This window comes from Pteronotus mesoamericanus, unplaced genomic scaffold, assembly GCF_021234165.1.
Source record: "Pteronotus mesoamericanus isolate MK-2021 breed Mesoamerican mustached bat unplaced genomic scaffold, CSHL_Meso_final scaffold_408, whole genome shotgun sequence".
NCBI lineage: Eukaryota > Metazoa > Chordata > Mammalia > Chiroptera > Mormoopidae > Pteronotus > Pteronotus mesoamericanus.
In genome coordinates, this window is record NW_026555315.1 from 3,949,069 (window position 1) to 3,971,573 (window position 22,505).

Here is a 22,505-nt window from a genome sequence, read left to right on the forward strand (position 1 = left end):
GGGAAGGAAGAGAATACATACAGGTGGATTGTAACAGCTGCTGATCTTTTTACACATGTGGAAGGTAGGCCTGGAGTTACAGGCTGTCTTCAAGCAGCAGCGGCTTCTGCAGCTGGAGAGAGGAGCAGAGGCAGGAAAAGGATTATTCACCCGAGACCGGGAGTCTTCTGTTGATCCTCCTGACTCTCATAAAGGTTTGATCATTTTCTTGGAATAATGCAGAGATCATTTCAACTAATTGAAAATTACTCCATTCTTGAAGGATTAGACCAAGTCATATGTAAATGACTAAAATGATTTTTCATTTTAAAATGTTGGTGGTAGAGTGTTGCCTTTAGCTGTACATACTTGACATTTTCAGTAACTATTCCTGTGGTCCAGGATAGTAAACATAGAAACATATAGGGAAACTTTGGAGCTGGTTACCAGGTGTTAGCTGTTGCAGACCTGCAAATTCCTGGATTCCAAGGGGTTTTTGTTCAATTTTGCCTTGAATTTAAGTGAACCATTCATAATCTCAGGAAGAACATGGTAAATTGGAAGTGATTTTAAGAGCTCTGAACCCAAGTAAGTTGTTTTGCCACAATATTGTTGACTGTTCCATAGGTAACAAATACGTGAGCTTCCACGTAATATTCAGATTGCTGACTAGTACTTCGTAAACACCATTTTATTCACAATTGCTATGCATGCAAGGATAAGACTTGTATCCTTTGGAGTGTATAATTACTTTGCTACCTTTTTTCTTTTACTGTTGAGGTTTGAGTTTGGCTCCTACCTGACAAGATGCAGTTAGCGTGTCTCGTTACTCGTCCCGGGCTGTTCTTGTCAGAGGGGCGGGAGAGTGGAGAAGGTGCCTGGGTCCAGGGCGTGTCAATCGAGGTTAGACAGTGGTGACCAGCCAGCACTACTTGGCCTGCGGTTAAACCAAAGCACTAATCCCTTTTTCCTTTGTAAATTGAAAGTCCCTTAATAAAATCTGTGTTATGCTCTTATTGGTGATGGTACTGGGTTTCACTCTGGTTTTACATCTCGGATTTTCTTAATTGAACAGGAAGGTCTCAGCAGCTTCCCCAAGCTCTGGAATGTGGGATAAATACGTAATTATGGTTTGACGTGTCAATCTTTCGATCTTAACACATTTCTCACACCCTCCCCGTCACGAGTCAGGTCTCAGAAGTGTGCTCGGTTTTGGGGCCCTGGCCTCCAGGGAATGGCAGGAGGAAGACTCCCACCAGCCTAGGAGACAGCAGTCTTCTTCTAGTGGCGTTGTGGCGGCTCCTAGCAACGCGCAGCGCCGCAAACCGAGGCCGGGTCTCGACTAACGGCCGCTGCAGGGTACCCTGGGAAGTGTAGTTTATCTTGGCGTCCCCTGCTCCCTTTGCTCTGGCAGGTGAGCGGGACGCGGACTACAACTCCCAGGATGCCTCGCGTCTCCCCTTCCTTTAGGGGGCTGGGTGACTGAAAGAAGGGCTCCGCGGGGCTCCGAAGCGGGAGGCCTGACTGAGACCCGCGGCTATGGCTCGGACAAGTCCCAGCGGTTGCGCCTCCGAAAGGAATGGCGCGTAACCCGGGGTATTTCAGGGGCTGGGAGGACCGTAAGCTGCGCTGGGGCGGAGAGGGGCTCGGTGCGCGGATGGGTGACGCGTGGAAGGGCGCAAGGGTCGGGACTGAGGGGTGCCTTCGGAAGGGCCCTTGCTAAGGGGCGGGCTCGGGATTTTAAAATGACTGTCTAGAGTAGGCTGAGCAGACGCGAGGGCCTGATGGTACTTTGGGACCCGTAGACTCTGCAAGCCTCTGGGAGAGGTTCCCGTGGTCTAGGAGGCTGGCACACGACCCACAGGGGATAACCGGAAGTTCTGGGCGTGGCGTGAGACACAGCGAGTTTGCACTCCTAGGTCGTGAAAGTGCCGTTGTAGAAAGGGAAACACGAACCTTCAGCGTGGTCCCTGGATGTAACCCCAGAGAACCTTTGCGTTCTCCTAACAGGACAGGCCAACAGCAGGGAAACAGAGACGGCTCGCTCCGACTCCCTTCTTCCAAGGCCGGTGCTCGTGACGTGGAGCGCGGGGGACGGGAGAGCGTGATAACTCGGAAGAAAACAGTTCTCTCTGTTAATGGAGCGAGTCGGATTTATAGTTAGTGTGAAGGAAAAAAACTTACATTGTCGGTGGAGACACGCACTGTCTCGGAGCCGGCACTCGGCTGCGCTGACGGTACTGAACGCTGCCTGCAAAGTAGGCGCGGTGTTGCCTGGGCAGGTGTGGGGGCCGAAGAGCCAGGTAGCTCCTTTCTGAGACCCGAACCTGCCGTCCCGCGTCCTCTTTCGGGTGGGCGAGGGACGAGGAGCATGGCCCTTTATGCGTGGAATCTCCAGGCTCCGAACGCTCATCAAATTACCCAGAGCACTTTGCTTCTCATCTAAATTGCTCCTCCAGTAAGGAATTTTTAATTTAGGGAAATAGGTCGTGACCTCTTGAATGAGGAGAGAGAGAGAAGCCTCGTTAGGCCTTGGACCTAAGCGTGGTTAAGGCTACATCAATATTAAGCAACCCCTTTAATTTTCTTCACCAGAGAGCGCGAGGCTCTTGTGCGCAGCATTCAAATGAGTTGGACCAGGCCGAGAAGGAGCTGCAAGCAGCCCCCAGAGCCTGGAGATGGTGCGTAAGATGCCTGGAAATGTGAGCTCGCCCCCACCCCCGCGATCCTGACTGCAGGGAGAACGCTGTAGGCTGGGTGACCAGGACCAGGAGGTGGTCCCTGGGCAAAGGCCAAGGGAAGTAACATTGATAGCACATTTCAAGCATTTCTTCCGAGCCTCTGAATGTCCTGCTGGAAGCATTTTTACGTCTGTTGCTGGTATTGAGTTGGGGCTATGGGATAGAGGAAGACATTCCCCTGGCTGGGAGGGTTTGTGCGTGGCATCTGGAAATCAGGGGAAGGGGGAGATTTCTGCCCCAGTGGGGCTGAGGTGGCGGGAGGTACCCACAGTGGCATCCTCTGCTGGTAGAGGCCCTTTCCACTCTGAATGAGTCTGTTCTCAGAACCTCGGGGACAGCACGAAGGGCTTCTGTCTCCAAATGCCATCTGCACTCCTTTCACCACTGGTAACTTGGCAAAAGGCAAAACAATTCATTGTGTGCTCTCAGTTTCAACATACCTTCATTGTTTGATTTCGCTCAAAGTGATTTAATTTTCTCCTTTTAGGCACCAAAGACCAAGAAGGGATTGAAAGGTGAGTGGAGAGGTGGAACATCACCCTTAAGCCAAAAGCAATTCCTGCACCTTGGGTCCAAAAGTAGCTTACTGTGTATGCCTGAATGTTCCTGGCGGTTCCCCTAATTCTGCAGGCAGCTTTGGTCTTTTAGGGGCCTCCCTGTGCTGCCCCATTGGCCCTTAAAGTAATTCAGAAGTAAGGAAGGGCTGGGACTCGGGAAGAAAATCCTTCTCCCTGGCCTCTGTATCTAGAAGCACACAGCTGGGGTGAGGGCACTCCAGCTACGTGCGAGAACAGATTGAGTGCTCGCCCTCGGGTTGCCACATGCCCATGGGAAGGTGGCCGAGGACGTGTGCCTCCAGAGTAGTTCTGGGGGTTCTCAGGTGGACGGGGATTAGGGGGTGTTGGCATGAAAGAAGCTCGTATGTGCCAGCAACCTTGGACACTTTTCCTGAAGAAGCACACCGGGCTTGGTGCAGAGTCTGGGGGATCGGCTTGTCGGCCAGTGTGTCACACAGAGTGTAGGGTCTACCGAAAAGCTGCACCATCTTCCTTTGAGCAAATTGTTTTCAATTTCTACCCTGGGGTCTTTCAATAAGACGATGTGACCTGCTGCCAGAGAATGAGAAAGCATCTCGTGGCCAGTGCAGACAGCGCTAGGGCCCAAGGTCCAGGGTCTGCGAGCCCTGAGGTCCGGGGTGTGGTCTCAGGGTGGGAGGCCGTGAGGACCACTCTCTCCAGCCGAAGTCATGGCGCCACCCTTTCTCTTCCAGGCTCCATTGCTGATGTCCTTGGTGACCTCCTGGGGGACGAGAGTAAGTGCCTCTTCCTGGAATCCCCTGATTTAGGCTTGATTGTTTTTTTAAATTGAGATATAATTCCTATAAAACTTACCCTTTTAAAGTGTACATTTCAATGGCTTTTACTTATTCACAAAGTCGTACAACCATCACCACAGTCTAATTCCAGAGCCTTCCGTCCCCCACAGAGAAACTCCGTGCCTCCGAGCAGTCGCTCCTTGCGCTCTCCCCTCCTGGCCCTCGGGCCCCGCTGATCTACCTCCTTCCCCTGCGCATTTGCTGCTTCTGGGCAATTTCTGTACAATGGAATCGCGCAGTCCGAGGCGTCAGCATCTGGCTTCTTTCATTTACCATGTCTTCAGGACCCCTCTCTCCATTCCTCTCCAGGGCTGGGCGATGTTCTATTGCGTGGGTATTCCACACTTTGTTTATTCACTCATTAGTTGATGGATATTTGGGTGGTTTCTACACGGTACCTAGGCTATTATGAATAATGAATTAGGGCCATTCCTGCACAAGTTTGTGTGTGCTTTGTGGCAGGGGGATGTAAACCTAGGAGTGGAATTCCTGGACTGTATGGTAACTCTATATTTAACTTTTTGAGAAACCGCCAATCTACTCTCGGCAGCCACCGTGCCTTTATGCGCTCCCAGCAGCGGTGTGAGAGGGTCCCGGTTTCTCCACGTCCTTGCTGATGCTTGTTGCCATCTGTCTGCTTGATTCTGACTCTGCTAGTGGGCGAAAAACTGCTCATTGTGGCTTCAATGTGCATTTTCCTCATGTTGAGCATCCTTTCATGTACTTATTGGCTGTTGTTTATCCTCTTTGGAGAAGGTCTGTTCAGGTTCTTGGCCCATTTTTTAACTGGAATAATAAGAGTTTCTTATTATTGTGGGCACTAGTCCCTTAGCCTGTGTGTCCATCTTTGATGTTTCAAGGAACAGGGCTTCAGTGTCACGCAAAGCTCACTGCAGACAGCAGGGACAGCAAGGCTGAGGTTCCCCTGACCTGGCCCAGGAGACCCCACCAACACCAGCAAGGGAACGCACATGCCCTTGCGTTCCAGCTGACAGCTTTGGCCCTTGGAAGTGTGGTGTTCTTTTTGCATTTCTGTGGGGATGGGGTGGGAGTGGGTTCTTCATGTGTCGCCCGCTGGTGTTTAGGCTTGCCCTCCTGCTTGGAAATACACCGCCCTCTCCCCCATTCAGGTTTTTCAAGGGGTGACATTGGAGCCTGCCTATGGGGCCTGTTCCCTTCCTCCAAATGGGCCCTTCCTTCCATGGGAAGTTCTGAGAGACAGCTTGGGGAGGAGCTTGCGACTCCTCTCACCTTCACTCCAGTTCTCTGTAGCCGAATGACATCTTTTCTGTTTTCTTTTTTACCAGTGACACCACCTGAGAAGCCTGCTAAGCTCGCCTCACATGCCAGAGATAACGCAGGTGGAGCCCAGATGCTCCCTTCTGCAAGGACTAGAGCCAAGTAAGCACAGGCCTGGATGGGCATCCGCGACCCAGTTCCGTCCAGACGCTCAGCCTCCCCTCCCCCACTTTGCACTTCTGTGTGTTCCGCTCTCGAGGTCAGTGATCTCCTCATCCTCCCTTAGCTGCCCACTCAGGAATGGAGCCTGGGGGATGGAAGGTGGTCAGAACTGGCAGGGAGAAGTCCTACATTTGCTACTTACTGTGTGACCTTGGCCAATTCCTGAACCTCTCTGATCCTCAGTTTCCCTACCCTCAGAATAAGAGGATTGGCCTAGATTGGTGATGTTCAGGTTGTTTGTTCTTCTAAAGTTCCCATGACAATTGAGCTACAGGGCAGAGATTTTTGAATTTTCCAATCCGTCTTCATTTTAGCTGCAGCAGATCTGTTTTTCTCTTTTACCTGTTGTTTCCAACAGTTCGATTTTAAAGAGGCTGTACTCCTTTTTTAAAAAGTTAAAAATCACTGCACTAGGTGGTCTGTGAAATTCCTTTTAGCAGCTCTGTTCTCCCAGAGAAGAGTATCTCTCCCCGTTCACTTGGACTCTCTAAGCCCCCCTTCTTTAGACTCACCCAGTGCCCAGGGGATGCAGGTGGGTGCTGATGCCGCCCCTTTGCAGGTCCCTCCTGGACAACGATGCCTACGGCGCCATCGCAGACCTGGCGGGAGCTGATGCCGAGGTGAGCCTGGTCCAGTCCCTACTCCCCAGCCTCTGCCGATCCCCGGGAACAGTGAGTTGGGTGTGGTGGCCAGGGGCCGCTCACAGAACTGTTTGGAAGGCCTTGCAGAGCCAGTTTGTTCTTAAAGCAAAACAACGCCCAAGGGCTGCTGAATGCCCAAAGCAACATGCTTTTCCTTCCTACCAGTGAGATGACCTAGAAGTTAGAGCTCATGGCCGCTATGGGAGCCTGGACTGTTGCCCCTTGGAACGGTGCTTCCATAATAAACTCCACTGCTGCCCAGTCACAGGGGTGGGAAGTGGCGTGGTTTGAGTCCTGTCGGACTCAAAAAAGTCCAATCTGATGGGAGTGGTCTTTCCAGTTGGGAGGAAGTGAAAGCGGCAGCACATTCTGGGTCTCCACACCTGCGCAGGTTCGACTACAAACAACACCCAGCCCCACAGGAGGACAGAGCCTCCTGTTTATGCCCCATTGGCAGGGCTCTGCCCCAGCCCTAACAGAAGCAGCGCCTCGGGGGCCAGAGCCCTGAGCTCCGAAGGGCCCCGACTAACACGCGTCCTCCCCTCCTGCGGACTTAGGTTTCGGACGTCTCAGAGGCAGATCCTCAGGCTTTGCTGCAGGCCATGAAGGTAATGAAGCAGCTTGCACGGCCGGGGAGCCTGTGGGCTGGGGTGCCCATATTTCGTGCCAGGCCTTCATTCTCCCTCTAATTTCTCCCTTTAGAGATTGTGTTCTGAGCCCTTCCTAGGGCAACAGTGGAGCTCACCCATGAGCTATTGCCCTCCACCCCTCTGGGAGAGAATCCGTTTTCCTGGCCTATAGAGATTCACCCACCCGGAGACACATCAGGCCCCAGGCCTCTGGTGACATGGGACTGGCTCCCACCCAGAAACTCACCGGGCTGCGTCCCTTCCACTCCCTGCCCCCTGGGGGGAGAGATGAGGAGACTGCCTCCACTAAAGCTTATTCTTAGCCTGTCTCCCCACATCCCCTGCCGAGTCCCTCAGTACAGCTGTCCTTTGATCAGTTCAAGCTCCAAGCTAATCTTGGCGATGGAGTTTCAAGATGTAAATTCTGAAGACTTTTCTATCAAGTGGCCTGGCCAGAGTCTAAAGCCTCCAGTCGCCCTCAGTTCTCCCTCCCCTCCCTCCGGCAGCGCCCCCCTGCCGGACCCAAAACCCCTCCGGCTCACACACGCCGCCTTCCCTGTCAAGGCTGGGCGCTCACTCTCAGCCCTGTGGGGCCCAGAGGAACTGCAGTCTGTTCTCCTGGCTCCAGATTGAACTTCTTTAACCTCGACCTGAAATCACTTTCCCAAGGCAGCCAGCTGGGACCCTGCACAGAACCCTTGAGTCCCGACTCAGTTTTTGGTGGTGACTTTGAGTTTCTCATTCCAGAACCATGAGCTAAGCCCCCACCACTGCCCTTGCTTGCCTGTGGTTCTGTTTTCTTTCCCAGCTCACCTTTCTCTGAGTAGTTTTCTCATTTTCTTTTGTTTCCTCACAATTCTGCCCCTGGGGCACCAACTGCCCCCCTTACCAAAATTGTCATTCAGTGGGTCCGTATTGAGGGCCAGTGGCAGTCCTGGCTTGGTTCGTGTGGCTTTCAATGTCATCACCATGGAACATTCATTAACACAGAACGGCATTCTCTTCACACACTCCTGCCTCTCATTGCACTTCACTTCCCCTGACCCCGGCAGGCTAAGGAATCCAGATTTTTCCTTGACTTTGGACAAAAAGCCTCAGGCCCCCTCTCACTGACCCGCAGCCGTCCCTTAGGGGGCTGGGGGTCCTGCTTTTGGCTTCGTCTGTAGACAGCTTCAGCATTGACTGAGTCTATGAGGAGCTGCTGAAAGCCCCGCCTTGTCCTAGCACGGACAGCAGCTGCTAGGAGGTCCCAGCCTGAAACCCGGGCCTGCCTGAGGCTGGGTGTGTGAGGACTCGGAGGACTGTGCTTCGGTCCTGCCTCTGTCCTGCTCTGTAACCCTGTCTGGCCAGACCCCCATTTGTCCCACGTGGAAAAAGGCAACATCACCACCAGGCTGCTGGGAACATGGAGGTGCCTAGCAACCGCCAGCCGAGTGCCTGTGGGGGTTCCCCCCTCCTTCCTGCTTTTCCAGGATCTGGATGACATGGATGCCGATGTGTTAGGTCTGAAGAAGACTCATCTAGCCCCTAGCAAGAGTGCTGCAAAGGGTTCTGGGAAAGAAGAGCTGCCTAGCAACCCCAAACCTGCTGCTATGTTAACAGCCAGTGAGAAAGGTGAGTGGGACATAGTTCTTCAGATCTAAGGAGCTTTGGGGATGTGGAAGATGCTTAGAAGGAAGCTTTCCTGTCCTGAGGGTTTTCTCTGCCTGGGATGGAGAGGCTAGGAGCTAATTTATATGTGAGTGATGATAATGGGGAAGGGGGACAAGTTGAGCTTGCTTCCTACGCCTGTTCGATCCCCTAAATCCAGCATGGCAGCTCCTGGAGAAGCAGTCCATGTTTGAGTTAAGTTGGAAAATTTACGGCAGCCTGTGCCTCTCAAGCCCGTGTCTCTGGAGGGCCTTGTGACTCGGCGCAGGTGGCTTCCAGACTATGCTTCCCTGCCAGAAGCCGGTGAGAGTGGCTGTGTCCAGGGCCATAAGCCCTCAGCTCCACCTGGAAGAAGTGCAAGCCCTCACGGCCCCAGTCATGGAAGAACCATGGCCAGGACAGACCCAGACCCACGGCCTTGCCTTCTCTTTGCTTCCTGCAGGGGTTACCATTCCCACCATGAAACCATCTCCGCCTCCCAGCAGCTCTGGGCATCAGTCCAAGAAGTTTTCTTTTGAAGGTACCACAGGCCTCACAGTCATGCTTCTGGGACACTCCAATCTGGGGAGTGGAGTAGCCTTGGCAACACTTACTTGCTTGCCCACAGACAAGGAGCAGATGACCGGTGCCACTGATTTAGTTCCTCATGAGTCCAGGGAGGGACTAATTATGTGTACTCACCTGGATATCTGGGAATCTTATATGCAAGGACTTTGAAACCAGATATCAAACCGAAAATTTTATAGAGTATAGGAAAAATTCCTTTCCCTTCATGAATACATGGATGTTGACTTCTCTCCTGATGCCTAGGGACGTTTCCAGAAGGCTGTGCAGGCAGCAGAGTCTGGGGTCACAGGCAGGCCTGGCACAGCCACGCTGGACCGCAGGCCCCGGGTGCTCTCCCGCTCCCTCTCCCCGTGCGGCTGGTCTGTGTCGGAGCCCCTCACACAGGCCCCTCCCGATGTGCAGGGGCGCATTTCTCTATCAGAGCAGCTGATAACGGCATAGTAGCTCCCCCAGCGCAGCACAGGGCTCCTTGTCCTGAAGCGAGTGTGCAGTCTGACGTGTGCTTCCCCTCCGGCTGTGAGGCTTGGAAGACCCATTGGCAGGACTCCTCTCTGATGATGAGGAAGGAATCGCCAGGAAGCCTCCTGTGACAGAGAGTAAAGCAGCTTCTGAGAAGGGCCCGGCCCCAGCCAGAGATCAAGGTAGGGAGAGTGGGCTTGTTTCTTGTCCTGGGGAAGATGCTGTAGGCAGCCTGGTAACAGAACTTCCCAGTGCAGAGCCTTAGACCCACCAGGCACGTCTCAGGACTAAGATCCAGGATCAAAAGATGGTTCATCTCAGGACAGGGCCGTAGGGTGTGCAAGCCTGAGGGTGGGTCAGGTCCTATGGGCAAACCAAATATGTTCAATGCCTGCTGCCCGATCCAAGGGTCAAGGTGGCAGAGAAACATGTCTCTCAACCCATCCGGACATCACAGTTGAGGGCATTGTGCCCCATGTTCTGACTCTTAGGTCCCTCCATTCCTGTAACTCCTGGGGACACCCCCATCCGAAAGAAAGAAGAATTGCTCTTTGACGACGAGGACGACCTCATGGCCACCCTGGGGTTTGGAGACAGCCCCAAAGCAGAGAGGAGGCAGACGGGAGACCCGTAAGGATCCTTAGGAGGGGAGACTCCCTGGCCAGGCTGCTGCTGCAGGTCCCGGAAGAAGCTAGAGGGCGGGCACAGCGTGGGCGCCCCAGGAGCCCCTGGCGTTCACACAGCCCGCCCTGTGCTCCGTCCTGCAGGGAAGGGCCCCGCCCCGCTCGCTCCAAGCTGGATGAGCTGCTGGGTCGAGGCACTGCCTCCAAGCACCTGGCTCGTCCAGACACCGGGGAGCACCGGGAGTTCAAGCTGGATGGGAGGTACCAGAGGCCACAGGGTGAGGAAGTTTGGGGGGCAGGGAGATGGCGGGGCGGTGCCCAGAGCAGGTTTCCCCACAGCCCGTGATAAGAAATGCACGTTACGTCGTGACACGCACACATTGTGCACGTTTCTAACTAAGACGAGTTACGAAATCATAATCACCACATTTAATACTGCTATTTTTTATTTATATGCTACTTGATTTATAAATACGTTTGTTGCAACTCAATAAATTGGCTTCACCAGCTAATAGGTAGCAGCTCAGAGTTTGAAAACCACTGTGGCGTTTCTGAAAGCGTTGGCCCAGGGGTTACCTGCTGAATCGTCCTTGTTACACACACAACTAGCTCAGTGGCCTCACCTAAGGGATGTGGGGGAGGGCCCCACAAGTGCGTTCTTCGCGGCTCCCCGATGGCCTTCCGAGCGCTGGAGTGGAGCCCTGCCCCTCACCCCCGCCTCCTGCCAAGCAGCTGCCCCTGCCCGTGTCTTCCACGGCAAGCTGCCGGGTCAGCTTTTGAAAAACAGAGCCCTGTAGCCACAACAGAGTTGGACTCCCCTGCCCTAGGTCACAGGCTTCTTCATTCACAGACAAAGAAGATACCTGGGGCAATGAGGACTTCATCTTTGGGGCCTATCAGCCCACCGTGGGCTCCTCCGAGGGCCGGCAGTCCCGCCGGCAGTCGGTCAGGTAAGCGGGCCTGCAGGGGGCTTGGCCTTGGAGACACGCTGCCCCCTGGGGAGCAGACCGGCCTTGCCCCATCCCACCCGGCGGTCTTGTTGGGAGGCTGCGCTGCGCAAGGCTTTGGCTCTGCGGGGGCTGAAGGGAGAGGGAGGTTGCCCAGTCCTGGCAGTGCAGGCCACGTGGCACAGCCAGCCCCCGGGGGGAGCCTGGGCCCCAGCTCTGCTGCTGGCCTCCCTGGAGGGAAAAGGGGAGTTGTCTGAATTTGGAATTTTTCTCTCAGTGTATATTTTAAACTTTGTATTTTGAAATAATTTCAGCCCTGGCTGGCATGGCTCAGTGGACTGAGTGCCGGCCCACGAACCAAACGGTCACTGGCTCGGTTCCCAGTCAGGGCACAGGCCTGGGCTGCCGGCCCAGCGCAGGGGGCGCTCGAGAGGCAGCCACACATGGACGCTTCTCTCCTCTCCTCCTCCCTCCATTCCCCTCTCTAAAAATAAATAAAAATCTTAAAAAATTTAACTTAAAAAAATGAAATTCCAAACTGATAGAAAAGTTGTAAGAACAGTACAAAGAACTCCCCTACCCTTTGCCCAGACTCAGCAGTTGTTAACATTATACCATGTTGGCTGCACCAGCCTTTCTTTCTCTTTAAATAGCCCTCTGTACACACCAGCATTTGTTTCCAGTCCCAGTGTGTCCTCACCTTGGGACCTGCTGCCACTGGCCAGTAAAACACACAGGCAGTGACCGAATAAATGAACAGGGAACAAAATGACTTGCTGGGAAACCATTTGATCCAACTGGTTTTTGCCCTGGGCACAGGTGCCTGTGGTGTCATTTGGTCCTGTTCACTGCAGATGCAGTTGTCCCTGGTTCATGTGACAGACTTCAAGATGTCTGTGTGTCATGGTGTTTTACAAACCGCTCAGCTGCCACCACGCCGCCACCTGAACTGATGTGGGCCCCATGTTCTCGGGGCCTCAGGCTGGCCACGCCAAGCCCCTGGGCACCGTGACTCCTTGGCGTGGGCCTTACAGTCCCCCACCCCAGCAGCGGAGGGGAGACTGCTCAGGGGCTCCTGGGATAGGCTGCTCGCCCTTCCCTAGACCCCGTCCTCTCTGTCTTAAAGCAGGTTCTTAGCAGAAGGTGGCACAGACCTGAAGGGAGAACCAAGCTCCTTGCAGAGCACCCCAGTGACAACCAGCCCCCCCCACTCCCGGAAGGGAGGAGCTGACTGGTTGGGCCTCAAGGACGAAGACGAGGACCTGCTCCCTCCCTCTCCCACCAGAGAACCGCGGAGGGCAGGCCCTGCGCCCGCCACGCCCTTTGTGCCGGGTCCCGAGAGCCAGCGTGCTGCTCTAGGCCAGCACTCGGCCCCAGCGGGGCTGCCCTCCCCCTCCTTGGGGGCAAAACCGCCGCCCAAGGGCGCAGATTCCCCTGCCAAAGCCAGCCAACCTTCCCAGCCGGGACTGCTGGAGGAAAAAGAGGAGGAGGACTGGCTGAGCCACGCCTTGTCTCTGAAGAAGTCCCGAGGTCTGGCCAGGGAAGAGTACACTGTGGCCCCGAAGGGCCAGAACAGGGTGGGGACGGCTAGCCGACCCCCTTCTGGCAGGTACGGGCTTGGGCCGCGCCTCTCGGGGCGGGAGGACCGGGCAGGGTGCAGGGAGCAGCGCCTCTTCCCCACGCTTCCTCCGGGCGCTGCGCAGAGGGTGCCCGGCTGCTGTGCGGACTGGCGCTGACTCGACAGGTGGAGACGGAGGATGCCCTGATGTGGCAGACATGCGGTCACCTCTGAGCAGGGGCCCTGCCTACAGTGCTCGTGGGCTGGCAAAGCCCCAGTGCCCCAGTGGTCAGCGATTTTGTTGGCCTGAGCTGAAGGAAGTGCCGCGCATGTGGGTTGACGTCTGCTGGTGCTCTTTGGGGGTTTTAGAGTAGACACGGGCCAAGAGGCGACTCCCGGGGGGAAGCCATAGAACGACGGTCCTATGGGGCAGGATGGTGAGTGACCCCGGAGGGCAGGAAGGCAGAAGGGGCTGGAAAGGCTGGGATCACTCAGAAGGAGTGACAAGATGCTGTGTGGCCAGAGGAAAGGGGACATGAAGTGACAGGCCAGGGACGTCACTCAGCCCTGGGGTTGGTGTAAACGAGGAGGGCGGCTTTGACCTGGACCTGAAACCAAGCGGGGAGCTTCTGCCACTGACCCAAGGGCCAAGAAGAGAGGCAGGAACAGCAGACAGGAGAGGGGGAGGATCCCCAAGGACAGCTGGGCCTGGCAGGAGAGGGAGCAGAAGGCCTCCGTCTAAAGGCCTTGAACTTGAACCCAACTCTGGTGCCTATAACATCCCCATTGTCACTCCCGGGATTGTCGTCAGATGGTCACTGGGCACTCACTGTGCTGCGGTGGGCACTGGGCAGGGAGGGGCTTCTGGAAGGCCACCGGCTCCGGCTTGGGGGGATTCCCATGACAGGACGGTGGGAGGGGGTTGGGAGGAGGGTAGCAGCACAGCTTTATGCTTGGGCCTTGTCCCGGCTTTGTCCAGCCTAACCTGGACCTGGCCACCTTCACTTCAGCATTTGCTCCCTCAGCCAGCCTGTTGGCAGCGCCCGAGGGCTCGAGCAAGCAGCTGCCGAGGGGATCTCAGGACCAACAGCGCCAAAGCCGCCTGCGCGGCCTGCCGCCGTGGGGTATGCCTGCAGCCAGGGCCGAGGGTGGTGAGAGGCACGCTGTGCGCTGGACTGGGCCTCCCTGTGGCCTGGGCCACTCGTTTACGGTGTCTGATACCTTGTGTCCAGCGCAGTGAAGCCGGAGCCCCGTGTCTTTACCCACTGAGATCTCGCTTCAGGGAGCTGCCAGCCACTGGGCCTTTCTGGTCGATGATGTGAAGCTGCTGTTTTCCTTTACTGCCCCCCATTTCTGTGTCCTCAGGTCCCCCGTATCATGGAACCCGGCCACCATGGCCCTCTGTGAAGGTGACTCCAAGAAGGACACAGCCCCCAGAGACCTCTCCGGCACTGGTTTGTTTTCTGCTTTGTTTGGGGGTTAAATCTGGGTAGGAAAGAGGCACCTTGAGCTTCATTTGGGGCTCCCAGAAAACACCGATGCTGGAACACAAAAATACACACGAGACCTTGGGGCCTGTGTGGGCCTCCCTCTCAGTTCTCTGCTCTTGGTTTTTCAGAGCCTGCGGTGCGTTTCCCGAGCTCCCAGGAACCAACGGGGCCTTCTGTGCCTGTCCAGGTAGGGAGGGCGGACAAACAGGTGTAGGCCCCAGGCCCATGAAGCAGGCCTCCCATCCTCAGCGGCAGCCCCCGTGGTTTGGCGTGACAGCCTGCTAGGGTTCCAGAGAGCGCACCCTGGCTCCCCCTGCCGGCACGTTCTTACACCTGTAGCCTTGGCGGGCAGAGCTGGGTGCTAACGTGCCAGCACTAATAGGGAGTTAGAGGCGGCACCCAGGCAGGGGTGGCCAGAAATGCTCCAGTCAGAAAGCAGAGCCGCAGTTGTCTCAGTTCAACCTAGAAAGTCTCCTCCGTTCTCGCCATCCCCCCTCCACACCTCCATCTGCTCCCCAGGTGTGGTAGTCACCTCGGAGCCCTGGGTCTGCGGAGGCCTGGCCCCCCAGGAGCATATCCCTGGTAACCCAGGAGCCCCCTTGGAGATGGGGGTTGGTGGGCGAAGCAGGGCAGCCATCAACACGAGGGCAGGAAGCCTAGTAGAGGGGTCAGGGTCCTGACTTTTGTCGTCGTCAAGACTGCTGGGGCCCTGGTGCAGCTCAGCTGGTTAGGGCGCTGTCCTGATGCACCAAGGTCGTGGGCTTGACCTCCAGTCGGGCGCATGCAGGAAGCAACCAAGGAGCGCATAAACACGCGGAACAACAAATCATTGTCTCTTCCTCTCCCTCCCTCTCTCTGAAATCAATAAGTAAATTTTCAAAAATTAAAAAGAAAAAGAAAAACTGCTCGGACTTGGCTGTTTGTCTAGAAATCTGGACACTGCTGGGGAGGGTGGTGTTCTGAGGAAGAAGGGAGACTCGCTCTCCTAACCAGACCTGAGAGGGGAGGCGCACTGACCGTGGGACTCTCCAGCGCCTCTTTCCCAGGCTCTCGGTGTCGTGTCCTTGTGCCCATCTACAGCCCCAGATCAGGTGCAGGGTCTGGGAGGCCCGTGAGCAGAGGGCCGGAGGCCGCTGAGCTTCGCAGAGCCCCTGCCCCCGGCCGCCCTGGAATGCCCCTCACCCTCTCTGCAGTCCCTCCTCCCAGAGTCCCTGGCACAGAGCCTGCTGCCCGGCACGGAACATCAGAAGCGGCTCCTGGCAGCTCAGGTGCAGCTTCAGAGTGGCACGGCCGAGCTCCAGGCCGAGCTGCTGCAGAGTCAGGCCCGGCTGGCAGAGCTGGAGGCCCAGGTGAGGGTCGGGCGGCTGCCTGTGAGGGCGGTGTCGCGATAGGAAGGTGTCCCCTTGGGGGCTGGAAGGATTCCCCAGGGAGCCTGAGGGACCTGCCTCCCCGCCCTCCAAGTGGCCCTTCTTGCCCTCTCAGGTGCGGAAGCTGGAGCTGGAGCGGACCCAGCACAAGCTGCTGCTGGAGAGTTTGCAGCAGCGACACCAGGCTGACCTGGAGCTCATCGAGAATGCTCACAGGTACCCCCTCTGCCTGCAGCCTCCTGGGCTCTCCCAGGCTCATGGCCTGCCCTGGCCACTGTGCTCCCGGAGGCCCTTCGGGAGGCCTCCCTCGCCTTCTGAGCCTCACGGCTGGGCGTTCTGTTGGCAGAAGCCGTGTCAAGGTGCTAGAAACATCGTACCAGCAACGGGAAGAGCGGCTGCGGAGAGAGAATGAGGAGCTGTCTGCCCACTACCTGTCTCACTGCCAGGAAGCCGAGAGGGCCCGAGCTGAGCTCACGGCCCAGCACCAACGGCGCCTGGCAGCGGCCGCGCAGGAGAAGGACCAGGAGATGGAGCGGCTCCGGGAGCTGCAGCGGTGAGGGGGCCGCCCAGGCGGGCGGGGGAGCAGGCTTCAAGGGTACTCAGAGGACCTGTTTGCCATGAGACCCCCAGAGCCGTAACTCAGCAGGCTTTGAACCAAGGCCTGACCCCTTCCTTGCAGGTGAGAACCCAGGCCGGTACACTGACCTGGCGCACCCAGGAATGGGGGAGGGGCGCCCACAGGGCCTCACTGTTGGGGCCAGGCCTAGCGGCAGCAGACCACCACAAGCTGACTCATCCCAAGCTCATCCGCTCCCCTGCCGGACCCCTTGAGTCTAGTTACTAGGCCGACCCTGGATGCGGTTTGCACTGTGTGCCTGGTGGGCCGCTTTGCTTGCCTTCCTAGGTTAGAACAAAACTAAGAAAAGGTAAATAAAGGAGTTGGCTGGTGAGGGCAGAGCCGGCCTTTCAGCGCTGCTCAGAGCGCAGGCACACCTGTCTCTTCCTCTGTGGAAGTGCCCTTTGCTGAACAACAGAAGGGCCCCCCCTTAGAGAGTGGCTGTGGCATTGGTGTTAAGGCACCAAGACAGATAAGGCTGAGGAGCTAGGGAAACTGAGGCAGTGCCTAGGGGACGGGGAGGGGCGGCACGGCCCTCCCTTGAGGAGCAGCGCACAGCCCGCCCTGCCCGCGACCCTGCAGGGCCTCCATCCTGGAGATGCGCAAGGACCACGAGGAGCAACTGCAGCGACTGAAGCTGATAAAGGACCGAGAGATCGACGCTGTCACCAGTGCCACCTCCCACACAAGGTACTGGCGAAGTCCAGGCCCTGCCCACCCCAGGGGCAGGTGCTGGGGTCCCCAGGCCGGGGTGACCGGATCCTCCCCAGGTCCCTGAACGGCGTCATCGAGCAGATGGAGAAATTCTCCAGCAGCCTCAACGAGCTGTCCTCCCGTGTGGAGGCCTCACACCTCACGGCCGCCCAGGAGCGGGAGCTGGGCATCCGGCAGCGGGACGAGCAGCTCCGAGGTACCATGTGAGCCGCGTGTCCCCTCCTCCTCTCCCATCTCGGTGGGAAGATGGGCGGACACTGAGTGCCCTGTGGCCCCCCACCCAAGCGTTGCAGGAGAGGCTAGGCCACCAGCAGCGGGACATGGAGGAGGAGCGGAGCCGGCTCCAGGAGGTCATCGCGAAGATGGAGGCCCGCCTGAACGAGCAGAGCCGGCTGCTGGAGCAGGTGGGCCGTCCTCCCCCAGGGCTCCGCCGGGCATGTCAGCAGCGCTCCCAGCCCACCTCCATGGCCTCAGGATGGCCTCTGAAATGCCTCCTGCCCCTCCAGCCCCTGCTTCCGCCTCCCCACCTCCAGAAGTGCCCTTGCCTTCCGCAGCTGAGCCCTCTCTGCCCATCAGCTGCACATTCCACTTTCTTTTCAGTCACTGGAATCTGTCACAACAGGCGATGCCTGTGACATTGGGAGAAATGCTCTTACCAACGTATTTCGAGCTTCCTATATACTTTCACATACAAGAGTAAGCTTTACTCTTTAAAAACGCCCACGTCCCCTGGCATATGCGGTATCATGCCCACCCCAGCGCTTTGCCTGCTTGGTTGATGGGAGACAGGCAGGCTGAGTGCTGGCAATTCAGGGAGCAGGGATGCTGCTGCCTCTGGGGCCTCGCAGCGGAGGACCCTGAGCCGTTACAGTTCACCCAGCAGCTGGCCCTGAGTCCTTCTCGGGTGCCCCTCCTTTTGTATCTCTCTGGAAAGGAGGCATTTGTGGCATAGTGTGTGAGGCGCAGGTGGATTTGCACAGCAGTCAGGCTTCGCTGGGAGCAGGGGGAGCCCGCTCTCAGCCCTGACCTGGCCGCAGGAACGCTGGCGAGTGAGTGCCGAGCAGTCCAAGGCGGAGTCCACGCAGCGCACCCTGGAGGAGCAGAGGAGGGTCATGGCCCAGCAGATGGCCGTGGAGCGGGAGGAGCTGGAGAGGGCCAAGGTGAGGCCCGCCATGCCACGTTCCCCCGCCGTCCTGCCGCTGTGCCCCAGGACGCTCACCCCTCGCCCTCACGCCCTCCTCCCAGAGCGCCTTGCTGGAGGAGCAGAAGTCCGTCATGCGCAAGTGTGGGGAGGAGCGGCGGCGCCTGGCCGCCGAGTGGGCCGAGTTCTTCGAGCAGCAGAAGCTGAGTAAGGAGAGGGCCCAGCGAGAGGCGGAGCGGGCCATGCAGGTGGACACCCAGCGGGAGGGCACCCTCGTCAGCCTGGTCAAGGTAGGGCCCCGAGCCGCCAGCCCTGCCCCCTTCCTTCCCAGTCCTCAGTGTCTGCTCCTCCGTTGGGATGGATCGGCTTAGCAAAGGGCACAGCAACGGAGCATCGGGATTAAAACCACAATAATCGTGTAGTAACAACTTCATCTCACTGTCCTAGTTGCTCTGTACACATCGCTCACTCAATTGCATTACATCCCTATGACTTAGATATTCCAGAGATAAGGTAACGGGGGTTTAGAGAATTTGAGCCCAGGGTGACGGGTGGCACCGAGGCTTGGCCCCAGGCCTCTGTGACCGGACCCCCTAACCTCACCACCTCCTCCCAGAGTCAGGGTCAGGTGGAGCCACAGCAACAAAGCGGGCTGGCCAGAGGCTTCTCAAACCCTGAGCAGAGCCCACCTCAGCTCCCAAGAGGGTAATTCAGTGAAGGCTTTGCCATCTCCAGGAGCAGGCAGAGCTGAAGATCAGGGCAAGCGAGCTCCGGGCCAAGGAGGACCAGCTGGCAGCCGAGAGGGAGGCTCTGGAGCGGGAGCGGCAGGAGCTGCGGCTGGAGAAGGAGAGGGTCAGCGCCGCCGCCCTGCGCATCAGGCTCCGCTCCGAGGAGGTGGAGAGGATGAGCCAGGTGCCAGGCAGCTCAGCCCAGGGCGTGGCCGGGGCTTGGGAGGTTCCCTGACCTCAGCCGGCCTGGCTGACCCAGGTGGCCTCCCTGTAGGTGGCCTCAGAAAAGTACGAGGAGGGGGAGCGGGCATTGCGTGAGGCCCGGCAGGTGCAGTCAGAGCAGCAGGCCCGGCTGCAGCTGGTACGGCGGCAGCAGGAATGGCTGCAGCAGCAGGAGCAGCACGTGCACCAGGCAAGGCCCCTCCCAACTCTGGCTCCCCCCAGTCTGGCCCCACTGACCCCTCTCTCCAGCGTCCAGCTCTCACATCTGTGTCGTTTTCTCCGGGGACGGGGGACAGGAGCATCTGAGTCTGGCCCAGCAGAGGCTGCAGCTGGATCGTGTCCGACAGGACCTGCCCTCCGGCCTGGGGGGGCTGTTCTCCAGGGGCCAGGGCCTGGCGGCCTCCGGCCCAAGCGGTAAGTGGCTGCAGAAGGACCGGGCTTTGGCCCCGGGGGCTGGCTGGGTTTTTAAGTCACCTCGTACCTACCCTTTTACACAGGGAATGCGTGTTCATTATAGAAAAATAAATTTGAAAATAGAGGGAGGAAACTTTTTGTTTTTCACCCTCACCTGACGACATGCTTGCTTATTTTAGAGAGAGGGAAAGGGAGGAGAAAGAGAGAGAAACATCAATGCCAGAGAGAAAACATCTGACCAGGGACTAAACCTGCAACCCAGGCACATGCCCTGACCCAGCATCAAACCAGAAACCTTTCAGTTTACAGGATGATGCTCCAACCAACTGAATCACCCAGCCAGGGCAGGAGACCTCTTTTTAAATTCACTCTCTGCCCCACTCTCTAGAGAAAGCTCCTTTTAACATGTTGGTGCATAGCATGCTAGACTGCCGTGTGTGTGTGTTTAAAAACAAAGTTGACATCATATATGCTGTTTTGTACCTTGATTTTTTTATTTGTAAATAATACATGTGGAGCATGTTTTCATATCAGTAATTAAACATTGAACCATAATTTTTAATCAGTATGTTTCCATTATGAGGCTGTTCCATATTTTTAATGATTTTATACTGGGTGATTTTTTTAAAAAACGGTCTTATTTATTTATTTTTAGAGAGGGAAAGGGAGGAAGAGGGAAACATTGATGTATGGTTGCATCTCATGCGCCCCCTGCTGGGGACCTGGCCCCAGGCATGTGCCCTACACTGAGAATCGAACTGGCAACCTTTTGGTTCACAGACCGGCACTCAGTCCACTGAGCCACACCAGCCAGGGCTCCTGGGTGATTTTTTTTTTTTTTATCACTAAGATAAACAGCATGTCAGTGGAAATATTTTACATACACCTGTTCACCTTTGCTGATTCTTACCCTTGAGTAAGTTCCTAGAATTGGCCTTGCCCAGTAAAATCCCATGAGCATTTTCAAAGGCTTTTGAGAGTTGGTGGATACGCCCAGAAGGCTGGTCCTGGCTGCACCCGCCGGCGGTGAGACAGCAGGCCCCAGGGAGACAGGCTGTGGAGCCCGGCCCTCCCACCAGCTTCAGCCCCTGCCTCCCCCTCAGCCTTTTCAGCCGTGGCCCCAGCTCCCAGCGATCCTCAGGGCAGCCAGCCGCCCGCCAGCCTGGGCCCCTCGCTCCTCCACGCCAAGCTGGTGCTGCTGAAACACACAGCCGAGAAGGTAAGCAGCCCTGGCCTGTCACTGCCCCTCGTGGTCACATTGGTGACAAGCAGGTCAGGACACAGGCAGAGAGGAGCACATCCTGGCCAGGGGAGGGCCAAGCCCACCCCCGGAGAATAACCGTGCAGATTGCCTAGTGACCGTCTCTGAGGCCTGTCCTCTAGGCCCGATTCTGTTGCAAGCCGCTGCTTGTATTGTCTCAGTTGCATTTCAGTGACCCTGTGACAACAGTGGCAGCAGCCATGCCTTACAGAGTGCTTCCTGCGTTTCAGGCTCTGTACCGAAAACTTTGTGTGCATGATGAGCCTTTTCCCTCCCCCTGCCCTGCGAGGCAGGCAATGTTGCTGTCTCCAGCTCACAGACAGGCTTCATGGGGTGAAGCCAGGTGCTAGCGAATGGCCCCGCCAGGACTGATACCTGCTCTCCCACTCCAGTGTGTGTGTTCCCTGCCCCAGAGCCCCAGAGCCCCAGAGCCAGGGAGTAAGTGGGAAGGGGCCCCAGTAAGGGCTGGCGGGGCCACCACGCAGGGACCCGCCTTGCTGTCAGGCCCTCGCCCACGCCCCAGGACCTGGCCGGAGGGTGACTGCTCACCCAGCTCTGCCTTCCAGGACCGAGACTTCTTGGAGAATGAGCGGTTCTTCCTGGAGACGCTGAAGAAAGCCTCCTACAACATGATCTCCCATTCAGCCTGAAGGGCCCCCGCCTCCTCAACAGAGAACTCAGACCCTGACACTGTCCCCACAGCCGCACTGGCCGCCAGCTTCAGCGAGGGCCTGAGAACAGCCCTGCCTGTGGACAGACACCCGGGCCATCTTTCCAGGTGCACCACCTGGTGGCTGAGGCGGGCAGGTGCCACCATGCCTCCCAGGGTTCGAGGTGCAACGGCCCCAGAGGGGAGACAATGCGGAGAGCATCTCAGCCCCGAGACACAGTCAGCTTCGGCTGTGGTTCTCTTGTCCCACGATGTCCAGCTCAGACCCCAGGACCTGACTGGGCTCTGTGGCCCTCCCCTCCTCTACAGGCAGGTGGTTTGGGGGTCTTGTCACCTGGGCCTCTTCTGAGGCAGGGGTCTTCTCGAGGGATGCCGCAAGCAGCCTCCTGCCCTCCCCGCCCAAGAGGCCGGCAGAGGCTGCACCGTGCCCCTCCCTAATGGGGAGGGACGTCAAGTCGGACCACACGTTTTGAAGGGCCTTCTACCCTCCTGGTCAGGGACAGAGGCTGCTAGGGCAGGGGGTGCTGTGTCCAGCCAGAGTTTACCTCCCAGCCTGGAGCGCTCTCAGGACTCAGCTGGCCCTTCATGCTCTCGGGCGGGCTCACGCCAAGTCCCTGCCTTGTTCCCAGCTGCCTGAGTGGCTAGCTCGGCATGGACACTGGCCTTGTTGGCTTTTTCTAATAGGTTACCCCAGAGGCAGGGGATGGGGGGCACTGGGGGTGATGGAGGGGTGGGGGCGGGGTGAAGGGGGTACAGGGCACGAAGGATTCTCTTGTTCTGTTCGCCTGCCACGAGCCATAGCTGAGTGGGAATGAAGAGGACTGAGCGAGGGCCTCTGCCCTGGGAGGATACAGAGCACTGAGCAACCCCGAGGGACACACCAGAGTGCGCCCCTGCCCCAGGCAGTGTGGGCCCTGGCCAGCCGGACGGTGCCTGAGGGCAGGGGTGGGATCGCAATTACCTGTAAAGCGGCCTCTCTGGGCGGGCAGTTAATCGGGGTCCGAAGGAAGGAAGTGTCCCCGTGAGCAGGAAGGCAGAGGAGGGTGGGCTGAGTGGGCAATTTGTGCCTTGGTCTCAGAACAGCTTTCAGAGGGACCTTACTACTTTACCCACAATTTGTAGTCTTCATCTTGGACCCCTTAAATTGCTGTATTCTTTTTTTTTTTAATCCAACTACTGTTCATTTCTTGCCATACATGATTCTGAGATAGCCCTTCTGTTTACATTTTTAGTTTCACTCTATATATGTATC

The 22,505-nt window shown here is 57.1% G+C and overlaps 1 protein-coding gene across 1 annotated transcript; it reads left to right on the top strand.

Annotated features, from left to right (window-relative positions):
* The first annotated feature begins 1,461 nt into the window (after positions 1-1,461).
* On the top strand, positions 1,462-21,883 carry FBF1 (Fas binding factor 1). The gene is made up of 29 exons (XM_054593224.1): positions 1,462-1,575; positions 2,575-2,660; positions 3,208-3,235; positions 3,991-4,032; positions 5,403-5,496; positions 6,116-6,176; positions 6,755-6,805; positions 8,299-8,440; positions 8,919-8,996; positions 9,565-9,684; positions 9,994-10,132; positions 10,270-10,403; positions 10,976-11,075; positions 12,202-12,681; positions 13,996-14,084; positions 14,249-14,307; positions 15,314-15,469; positions 15,603-15,703; positions 15,834-16,040; positions 16,686-16,793; positions 16,874-17,013; positions 17,103-17,221; positions 17,855-17,977; positions 18,063-18,248; positions 18,694-18,870; positions 18,961-19,098; positions 19,205-19,322; positions 20,426-20,541; positions 21,150-21,883. Exons 2-29 carry the CDS (start codon positions 2,658-2,660, stop codon positions 21,231-21,233), a joined length of 3,393 nt encoding a protein of 1,130 aa, XP_054449199.1. The 5' UTR covers positions 1,462-1,575; positions 2,575-2,657; the 3' UTR covers positions 21,234-21,883.
* The last annotated feature ends 622 nt before the right edge of the window (positions 21,884-22,505 follow it).